The sequence below is a fragment of the Berghia stephanieae genome, chromosome 7 (genome assembly GCF_034508935.2).
Source record: "Berghia stephanieae isolate SIO BIC M18660-M18661 chromosome 7, UCSD_Bste_1.3, whole genome shotgun sequence".
NCBI lineage: Eukaryota > Metazoa > Mollusca > Gastropoda > Nudibranchia > Aeolidiidae > Berghia > Berghia stephanieae.
In genome coordinates, this window is record NC_088366.1 from 18,276,638 (window position 1) to 18,287,878 (window position 11,241).

General features: G+C 36.8%; 1 protein-coding gene across 1 annotated transcript; it reads right to left on the reverse strand.

Moving 5' to 3' along the window:
* Positions 1 to 1,836: 1,836 nt before the first annotated feature.
* Positions 1,837 to 10,984, reverse strand: LOC144976826 (large ribosomal subunit protein mL52-like). Its single transcript, XM_078921309.1, has 5 exons — positions 10,900 to 10,984; positions 9,151 to 9,310; positions 8,309 to 8,376; positions 2,717 to 2,781; positions 1,837 to 2,409 (listed from the first exon to the last, which is right to left on the reverse strand). The coding sequence occupies exons 1-5, from the start codon at positions 10,931 to 10,933 to the stop codon at positions 2,278 to 2,280; spliced, it is 459 nt and encodes a 152-aa protein (XP_078777435.1). The 5' UTR covers positions 10,934 to 10,984; the 3' UTR covers positions 1,837 to 2,277.
* Positions 10,985 to 11,241: the final 257 nt, after the last annotated feature.

Below are 11,241 nucleotides of genomic sequence, written 5' to 3' on the forward strand. Positions count from 1 at the left end.
ACATGTGCCGACTGTTTGCATCCGAATCCTTTTCACATTCACCTTTACATTCGTTTTACGATCCCATGCTTTAGCTCTATTTTTTTCTGTTAAAATGCACATAAAATAGAGAAGTCTTTTTATAAAATCACAGAACCATGATTGAATGTCTCAATTTAATTTAATGAAAATATAAATTAATGATAGTTGAAATATGAAGATAAGACAAGTCTTTGAATTTGGCATCACAAATAACAATATGGCAGATCTGCGCAGGCTGAGGAAATCATTTCATAGTGAAATTGTAAAACTGATGCTACAAGCAACTGTTTCCTCACAAATAAAAGGTAGGCTACACTCCAGCACGGTTTCCTCGAACTGGCGAGAAAAATAGATATATTTTTCTCTCCATTTTACTGGCTCGTTTAGGCACCTCTAGTTTTAGTTTTCCTCGAACTGATCAGGACATGCTAAAACGTTAGATGATGAAATCGTACATTATCATGACGTTTGATAGGGAGGGGATCAGCGGGGCCCAGCGGTCATAGGCACAGATTACATATGTAGTCTGTGGTCATAGGTGTATAAATCTATGCCAGCGGTATAACCTTTGCTTTGAACTCGAATGATAGTTTGAATATCCACGAGTAACCTGCCATCTGCATTTTTTGCCAAATTGGGGCCTAAAATTTGCCAAAAAAAAAAAAAACCCCAAATTTTGCAAAGAACTTTGCCAAAAAATTTGCCGAGGAGAACTAAGCGTTTCAGTAAAAATTACACAGAAAAAAATATATATAAAAGACAATTTATTACATTTAAGGAGGCTACATTTATTAATTTACACAATGTGTAAAGTGATTTATGCGCCCAAACTTTCAGACAATCACACACACACACACACATACACACACCACACACACACACACACAAACGTACACTTTCAGTCAGACTCATCAAAGGCCTAGTTTTCTTTTACTACTCAAAAAAAGAGGCATCGATAAACTTATTGTAGTAAAGGAAAACTAGTTCTTTGATGTTGTTTTCTGTGAGTATACGCCTTCTGGAAGACAAGACAAGATTGTAAAGAGAAAAACTTCGCTCAGCATCAGCTGACGAGCATGTTGAGAAGGCATACCGGGACGCCAATGCAGCGAGAGCTGGAACATAATCCGCCACAGACTTCCAAAATAGGTTCAGATCGATAATTCCAGTATCAGACTCTCTCACAGCACTGGGCCCCAGTTTCTCAATATACCTCGTGAACTCATGCTGAGGAATATCACAAAAAATGGGTGTATGAGTGGTTTTGGGCCCAGGCAAAGCTGCAACATTTCTCAGAGAGACGATTTACAAAGAAAAAATATCATCTCTCAAAACCACAACCATGCATTTGACTGTTTCCCTCTCAGCTAGGACTCTGGCCAAGGCCAGGACAAAACCAAGTACAGTAAGCTCATTCCAAGACAAAGACAAAAAGCATGTTGGAAAACAGATATAAGGGGATGGAAGACACAATAAGTACGCCCCTGCCCACTATGGGAGGTCAGGAACCCCACCCAGTGTCAGCACTAAATGAGAGTACCAACCAGAGATTGGTGAGTGCATTGGTCAGTGTGTCAACGTAACTCTTCAGTGATTCAGATCCGTATGGTCTATGAGCTGGAATTAATCCCCATCTATTTTAAAGGTACTCGTTGCTCACATTGCCACTCAGCTGGTTGGGGGTGGGGGAGAGACGGGCGCTATCTCTAACCCCCCCCCCCCCCCCCCCTTCCCCAGGAAAAAAACAAAACATAGTCACTCACATCCAGCAGGATACAGATTGGCAAAAGAAAGGTGAAAAAGAATCAAGATTACTTCATTTTTCAAATTTATTAAATTTATTTAATTATTATTTGTACATGAAACAAAACAGAATATATCAATTAATTCGCATTCCTTCCACAGGTCGTCCTCCTCATCACATTGCCCATGTTCGAACAAACATGTGATGGTATAGGTATAAGTAAAATAAGAGTAACTAACAAGTTTCGATGAATCTCTCTTCAGGCCATTGGAACATGAGGCAGCATTTTGATAGGGTGAATGGAGTGTCTAAAGTTGATTTACATGTAGAGTCAAAAACTTCAGAACAACAAATTTGGTGTTTGGCATTTTAAATTACATTAAAATTAATGAATATTTTTTCATATAACTCAAAACTCATGATCTGAGATTTCAATTTATCATCTGATTCACCTATCATTATATCAGAATTGAGACGGGCTGGTTACATATTTCAAACAGATAGAATATATATTATAGTATTTTCCCCTTCTGTTTTAGTTGTGACTGTCTTCTTTTCTCTTCATGTCTCAGTTTGGCTTCCTCTTGTTTTGTAAACTGATTCTGGGCAAGCTTCACTTCTTCCATGAGTTTTACAACTTGTTTCTGCAAATGAATAAGAGAGATGCAAGTCTACAAGGAGTTTAAAAAAAAATAATCTGAAAAATATGAGGAGAGTTTAATTGAAAAGACGGTGTCACTGTTTAAATTCTATAATAATATCATTAGATTGTGAGACTGGGATATTAAATATCTGATAGGTATCACAAGAAATTATCTTTGCCTGTTCTCCTGACTCCAAAGCAAGTGAGTTTATTTCTCATGGTGGAAGTATTACAACTGTTACAAATGCAGATTTAAATATGAGAAGATATGAGATGAGGATTTATATCAGATAATTGTGGATACTCACAGCAAGATTTAAATTCTTCTCCTGTTTCCGTTGATGGCAAAGTGTCATCTCTGTGGGTCTCCCATCTGGAATAAAGATGAAAAAATTAAAAAAATAATGTTGTAGTTTTAGTTTAAGATTTCATTAAGAAAAAAACAAAATACAAAGACAAATTAAAACAAAACAAAATAAAACCAAACTTACATGATGAATTTAATAATATAGTTTTTCAACCACTATTGAATCTGAAATGTTTAAGAACTATTGAAAACTTTAGGAAGTGACAACAATACGAAATATTTAGTATAAACTTTAAAATTTTGCTTTAACTATGATCGAGTTCTATTTTTTTTTTTTAATCCTTAAAAATTCATTTGTCTATGATACTCTTAAATCAACCTTAATCTTAACCTTCACCTAGCCCTAGAAATATTATGAAATTCAGATATAACAGAGATAGTGGGACTAGCAAAAATTCCCTGTTGTGACCGAGTCCAGTTATATCCATGCATGATATTTGAAGGGAAGCAATACTGAAGGAAAAAAAAAAAAAAGCAAGCTACATATTTTGAGTTATTACCCTAAGTAAATAAATCAGACGTGAATGTGACTTTCATCACTTTAAACCCACCCCTTCCTCTCCCATCACAATACTTCAAACCCCCCCCCCCCCTCTTCCACTTACTCCAGAACAAAAGGTGGGTTGGAACAATGCAATGGTCAAAGTCTCCCCCCCCCCCCCCCCCACCCCTCCTTTTCTCTGCTATCAATCCATTCCAACCCCACCATTGACAGCCACTACCATTACTAACTGCACTTCAAAACTCGAGTAGAGCACCATCCCAGCCTCAGGCTTCACATATGGCTTAAGAGCCACCCACTTCTCATTGGGCATAGTTACCTAACCCTTTACTCGGTGTGTAACATTAGGCCTAAGTGTATAAATACAGTAAAATTACTTTAAACCGAAAGAAGCTAAACCGAAAAATACCTTAAACCGCAAAGAATTTAATAAATTGTACTAGTTTCTTCATTATCTTTGTACTAATTCTTACGATGAACCGAAATACTTATAAGCAGGACTTTCTTTAAACCGAAACAAATTGAGAGCACCTTCCCTTTTTCTCTCTCTATTTTTCTTCAAAAATTCGGGAAGAAGGCCACACGTAATAATGCCCGGCGATATTAAACAAAGAGCGTAAGTATAAGATGAGGGTGATGGGTGGGGGGTGGGGTTAGGCAAACACTTCAATCACTGCACTTGGACTTCATATACTCTATAGATGTCACTGATCACTGCACTTGGGCTTGGCCAACACCACAATCGCACAGACTGGAAAAGGAAGACAGCGGGTGACTGGCAGGCTAAAAATGAGGAAAGAGGGGGAGTTGGGGTGTAGAATCACACAAGCGAGATGTTCCCGCTCGTGTGTTGATGCTTTGGAACTGACTGGATTTTCAACACGACAATAAGGAGGGGGGAGGTCGACAACTTACCATTGACATGCCATTTCATTTCCACTTTGTTTAAATGTGTGTGTGTGAAAGGGGGGGGGGGGGGTTCGATGTAATTAGGCCTTTGAAACTAATGGCTTTTTAACAAAAGAGAGATGTGTAGTAGACAGCTTAACATTTACACGCCTTTTCATTTCTACTTCACTTCACCTCTGAGTAGCTGCGCATCATTCATTATCAATTATCGCACAAGAACTTTCGATCTTATTTTAGCTTTGCATTTTACTAAAAGATGTCTAAAAGAAAGCACTGTTCTTACACGTTGGAGTTTAAAATCAAAATACTATGTGAAGTCGATGAAAAAAAAGTTGATCAAGACGGAGATATGTAAAATACACGGCATCCCGAACTCAACTCTTTCAACAATTTTGATTTGAAAACGAAAACCCCCAAAAATATTTTTAAAACACACAAAAAATAAAAAAATAATAAAAAAAATAAATAAACATTTTTTAAGGTTATGAAGACGGCATTTATTTAACAACTCCATTTAACCCGAAACCAATGATACGATTAAATGAGCAAATTCCTTAAATAGTTACTACCCTTGAAAAACATTGCAAAACGGGAACTTGCTTTAAACCAAAATGTCTTTAAACCGAAATGGTTTAGAAGGTCCCCAAAATTTCGGTTTAAAGTAATTCTACTGTATGTGCTTTGATCAGTCAGCCACAGGCGGATATGTTACACAAAGTACACATAGAATCGTGGATAGTACACATAATACATTAAAATAAATAAATAAATAAAATTCCCTTTATTCATCCAATAAGGGGAAATTTTTCTTTAGGGGAAGTCATGCTGCCCCACAAGTACACACAATAACTCCAATTTTCCCACTCTCACCCCATCTTCGTTATGTGGTCTTGTATGACACCATCCATCGGATCAGAAGGTCCTGGGTTCGAATGCCGTCCTGAACTGTGCATGGTTGAGTCCTTGGAAAAGACTCCCCATAATCAGGTGTAAAATGAGAACCTGGCCGTTAACCGCGTTTTATCAGTCAGAAAACATTGTAATATCGCCTAACAGGCATCATGTCTCGTCCTGCATGTTAAGTGTTGCTGTTGGCTAGGGACCCCTTTCAAAGTGCCTTGAGCATGTTTAGTGGATATTGCTCTATACAAAAGCTCAAGTTTCTATTCCTTATAAGCTACATTTGCCATGTGGATTTCCTCTATTCTTCTTGAGTACGTAGTATTTTTCTCGACTGGGTACTAAACTTGCAACTCAAACCCCCGATGTAGCCATGCACAAGTTGGATGAATTATACAGGCTATAGAACTGGGATTTTCAAATTACCCATTGTAGCCGACATCCCATTGCAACAGAGGCTATTGTGCATGAGCTGTACTGTATTTAATCAATGCTTTAAATTGAACAAACAAATTATTAAAACTCTAGATCTGGTTGCCCAAATCATATTGCTCAACTGCAGGAGTGACTTGACTAGCGCCGTTTTATCAAAGGAAATTTAAAAAAAAAAAAAAGGAAATTTTTCAGGACCCTGTCAACTAGGGGGACAGCGTGGCTCAGCGGTACGGTCTTTGCTTTCTACCCGAAAGGTACCGAGTTTGATCACCCGCCCTAGCTCACTTTGCGGCGCTGCTCTGCGGCTAATGCCTGGGTTATTCCAGTCTTCCCTTGGAACAGACCCGCCCTAAAGACAAATTTCCCCTTGGGGATGAATAAAGGGAATTTTATTTATTTATTATTTATTTAATTTCATTGGTCCATTCGTTCATGGGTTTCTTTTTCTCTTTCTTTTTTGACCCACAATCTCACCCAAAAAAAAAAAAGAGATGAAGTGAGTAGAAAAGTGCCAGAGAATAAAAAATTTTCGCGGCGGTGATGGGGGTTTGAACCCGCGACCTTACTAGTACGACAACTCCGCTTGGCCGGTGAGAGAGTGACTCTACTGTATGAGCTATCCACGATCCCAAAAAAGATCGTCTCTAACTCAGGTCATTATTAGAGCTCTGTCTCACCGACTACTTGAGATCGCAGGTCCAACTCACACAACCTCCCCAAAGTTGGTTGGCCAGCAATTAAGCTTAATAGCCAATGTTCTCAACACAAACATATAACATAGAAACAATTGAGACATTGAGTATGCTCCGGTATTTGGGGTAAATTTTTCATTCAGAAAAGTGAGTGGAGCAGGCACTTATGTTGGTAACAACAAGAGATGAAGTGAGTAGGAAAGTGCCAGAAGACAATAGAGAATAAAAAATTTTCGCGGCGGTGAAAAAAAAAAAAGAGACATTAGCAAAGAGTTTTTAAAGTTGATATTGTAATTTGATATTAATTCAAGGAGGAACCATACTAGATTTTAAGATACATCCAAATTGAGACAAACCTCCTAAATCAGGAATCCTTTTAGGTGGAATAGATGCTGAAAACTAAACCTATAGTCAAACTGATCAAAATCAGTTATCAAAATGTGAATATATATGAGATATCTTATATTATCAGAAAGAGTCAAAGAATTTGCACAAATATTAGATCACAAGCTACAAAGAACCACCACCTTCAATTGCAGATCTCTCAATCTAAAATATATATATCTCTATATATATAAAAAAAAGCTGTCTTAAAACATTAATATACAGTAGAACCTCCCGATAACGACATGCCACGGGACCAAGTTTTTATGTCGTTATCCGGAGGTGTCATTATTTAGAGGTTTCCAAGATGGCGGGCAAAGCGAGCGTGGTAAGGCCAGCGGGACCAGTTTTTATTAACCACGCCACAACAGTACCATTTTCAGTCTGCAGTTTATCCGGGTTGGGGACCGGCATGTGATCAGCTCTTTGAATACAACAGAACACATGGCCGCATTAAAATTTTTTTTTTTTTTTTTTCTTTTTACTTTTATTTTTGTTTCTCTCTATCCATTATAGATGTAAAAAAAGGTTCATCATCCTTGTTATTTTGTTATGAACATCAAGACTTATTTGGCTTGAAATAATCCTCTATCATAATCACTGTTTGGCGCTGGAAATGATAGGAGATACTTTGTCCTCCATCGGGATGAGCATGTCAAATAATTGCGCACCGCTGTCATGTTGCACGGCAAAAGTTCTGAGTTGTTAGCGCCATAACCGCTTCACTGGCTGTCAAAACAGGGAGTGGAGCATCGCCGTCAAGATCATCTTCGTCTTGATTTTCTGTTGTTGGCATCTTTGTCTCAAGAACATCTGTGACAATAGACTGTCATCTGCATTTTTTGCCAAATTGGGACCTAAAATTTGCCAAAATTTGCCAAAAAGGCCAAAATTTGCCAAAAAATTTGCGGAGGAGAAATAAGTGTTTCAGCAAAAATTAACACGCGATACAGAAAAAAATATATATAAAAGACAATTAATTATATTTAAGGAGGCTACATTTATTAATTTGTTGTTACAAAGATTTTAAAGGATCATTATCCATAGAGAGTAGCTTCCCTTGGTTTGGGCCCAGGCAAAGCTGCAACATTTCTCTAGTTTCATTATTTTGTTTTTGCTTCTTTATTTTCCCCCAAAATTTGCCACGCGATTTGCCAATTTTACCAAAATTTGCCACGATTTGCCAATTTTGGGAAATTTGCCAAAATTTGCGGATCGCCCTGATATTTGCGGCCGCAAAAAATGCAGATGACAGAATAGAATCAACCGACACTTCAAAAGTGGATGCCATTCTCATTGGACCTAATGGTGGTAAAAGCTGCGTTCTCATTGGTTCAAGCAGGAATCGTTTATATAAACTTTGAGTACTTATACTCGGTATTTTTAGTATCAGATATCTACGAAAACTGCCGAAAATCGCCAAAATGATGTCGTTATTCTGAGGTTTTATCAAGAAGTGTGTCGTTATTTGGAGGGTTTTTTTTACTGATCTTAAATAGAAAAAAATCAGGACCAGGGGTCAATGTCGTTATCAGGAGGTTGTCGCTATTCAGAGGTGTCGTAATCGGGAGGTTCCACTGTATTTGATGGAAGAAATTCAATCAAACAAAAATAAACCAAAATTCTTTAGGGAAAGGAAAGGAAGAACATACACAAAAGAAGGCCTTTGACACTGTATTTCAGACTTCTGTCTTGCTGACAAAACACTTACCTTGGTATGTGTAGTCTGGTAACTCTACAAGAGGACTTTGGGAATGCTTAAGTGTCTTCTCATAGTCTCTAAGAAAAAAAAAAGGGAAAGCCTTATTATTTATCTGATTTCGTATTGCGTGAAACAAACCTTGCCAAAACTTCAACACCATTATCATTACATTACTCTTTTGATTGTCTCTAGTGTCACATCCACGAATTGGTATCTATCGTATTTTTTAATTTAAAAAATTAATAACAAAGAAAGCAATAATGCTGGCCTTCTACTATTTTACTATTATCTAGAAATATTTGGATTGATTCTTTGCCACAAGATACAAAGATAAAAAATGTTTAATGCATTGAAACTCAGATCCAACAATTCGCCTGTATATCTTGGAAAAATAAAAATCACAATTTTAAACCTTTCTCTGACATTTTTAGTTTTGACAGTAAACATTTACCCACACAAAAAGGGTGAAAAAGAAAAAAATCAAGTTACAATGTGAACTGTGGCCATAATTAATTATATCCTCAAAGATCTAATACTATTAAGCATTTTAGAGAAAATAAAAAGATGAAAGGTGCTAAAAAAAGATAGAGAGGGATTATATACTGATAAAATACTTCCAAGTTTTTAGATTTTGACCTAAAAGAGTTTCTCTTCCCTCTCACGATCCAGGCCTAAAAATAGTTTTTTAAACAACCCCTTTAGATTCGATTTTTAAAATATCAAACATATTATAATTTATATTGCCACAGTCAACATCAATAAAAAACTGAAAGAAAATATCGTTATATTACAGAAAATATATTGTAAGTTAGAAAGATAAGAATAGAGCTGAAAATTTTATAAATACATACACATAATATAGATGCTTGATAACAGCTCTGTCCTTTCTTCGATTGACTAGGTGGTAGCTAGAAGTGTGGAAATTCTTCTCTTTGGAAGATGACTGATTAAAAAATGGCAACCCACTGGAAGGCAAGGCTGTTTTACTCAAAGGCTGTGGCAGAACATTTCCTTGAAAGAAAAATAAAAATATCACGATATGCATAGAGGAAATATTGGCGATGATGGAGCAATTAAAAAAAAAAATTATATTAAAATGTGAAGAATAAATCAAATAGTAGTTTAATCTCATGACAGCAAAAGTTGATTTCTTTCAAATCATAATTATTGTTCTAAATTCCATTAACAAGGCATTAGACTTCATAGGTAAAGGGCCACGGGACGAAACCTGCCCCCCCCCCCCCCCCCCCTTGTACACCTTGTACACCTATTTTGGCTGTAAGAGTGACATCTCAACCACCACCAAAAAAAGTTATAGCCAAAAATCGATACTCTTTTGGGAGTTATGGCCCCTGAAAGGTCACTCGGTGCAAAAAAATCACAAGTGTCCTGTTTGTCTTTAACACTGCATATCTCAAAAAGATAAGTACTCTAGTAGTTACATATACAATTGGTATCAAAATAAAGCTAATTGAATGTACTTTTGAAAAATATAACAGTATGCTCATTAGCCATATTTCATAACCTTGAAAATTGATGATAAAATCGGAAAATAGCTAATTTTGACAATTTTTTAATAGATTTTCTCAGTCCACAAGAAGGCAAAAGGGTCCAGAAGTGGGTTTTTTTTTTTTTGGACATTATGTTGACTGCAGCATTTTAGCCAACCAGTCTGAAAAATAACCCCAAAAGTATATTTTAGGTGATTTGTGCCATTTATTATTAAAATTTGGTAATTCTAGTATTCACGGATGATAGAATTCTGGCCTCGGTAACCTCCACCTATCTCTCCATGGACACTTTGTCTGCCTATATATTCTGAAAGAGCAGTATCTTGACCACCACCAAAAAAAGTTATCGCCCAATATTGATACTCTTTCAGAAGTTATGCTGATTTGAAAACAAAGAGTTGCGGCCCTTAGCAAAAATAGGGGTAGGGTTGCTTTGAACAACTGCTGTGTGAATACTATTCATGTGATATGCATTATTTTTGCGGTTTTCATAACAATAACAATAACAAAAAAAAAAAAAAAAACCCAAGTAAGCCCAGGTCTCAAGTTCAGTGGGACCTTCCGAAAGCTCCTACATCCCCAGTATTCTTGTTCTGAGGGGGTTTGGGAGAGGGAAAACTTTTTTTATAGGCAGTGTCTACGTACCCGGTAACCGGGCACCTAGCCTCAGGACTCAGGATCTAACGTCCAGGTAGCTCCATTAACTGACTGGTTTGCCGCTGCAATACAACCAATGGATGGACCTCTGTGTAAGTGTGTGTGTGTGTGTGTGTGTGTTATTTTTTAAAAATCATTTTAAAAATCAAACAATACAATTCAACCCATTAAAGGCGATTCAAGGTTACCAATGTTACCGTGTACGTAGATCCTGAGGCTAGGTCCCGGTTAGTAACTAACGAAAATAATGATGAATGCGGGGGGAGACTTTAAAAAAAAAAATTCCCCCTTCCAAACCCCCTACTAGAACAAGAATACTTGGGATGTAGTAGCTTATGGAAGGTCTCCCTTTAAAAAAACAAGAATACTGGGGATGTAAGAGCTTTCGGAGGCCTCCCACAATTACAATAGCTTCTTTCTATTTCTACTCACTCCTCATTTGTCGAAGGACACAGTAGGTCGCCATGTTGTCAACATTATTGCCAGAGTTTATTTTTTTACGAAATGCCAAACTGATCACAGAAAAATTCCAAATCGTCTGAAAAAAAAAGCCAATTTACTATGCATCACTTATGCCAACGAAAAAAGCACAGAAATAAATAAATAAATGGAAAATACAAATGTTGCTGATTGAGTTTGAAGAGATACATGATAATGATAATAATCAAATTGAATATAAGCTTCAATCTAATTAACGAAGACAGATAATGGGGACATCACAAAACGTCCACATTAAATCTGATTATTGTTATTTTTTAAAAGTGGAAAATACAG

Bases quoted from the DNA above. Each gene is read 5' to 3' on its own strand.
- LOC144976826 (XM_078921309.1), bottom strand. From the start codon at position 10,933: ATGGCGACCTACTGTGTCCTTCGACAAATGAGGA. The intron at 8,377-9,150 runs GTATGTATTTAT...TTTTTTTCTTAG, and splicing joins ATCAAGCATCTATATTATGT to AGACTATGAGAAGACACTTA. The intron at 2,410-2,716 runs GTGAGTATCCAC...ATTCATTTGCAG, and splicing joins AGAAGAATTTAAATCTTGCT to AAACAAGTTGTAAAACTCAT.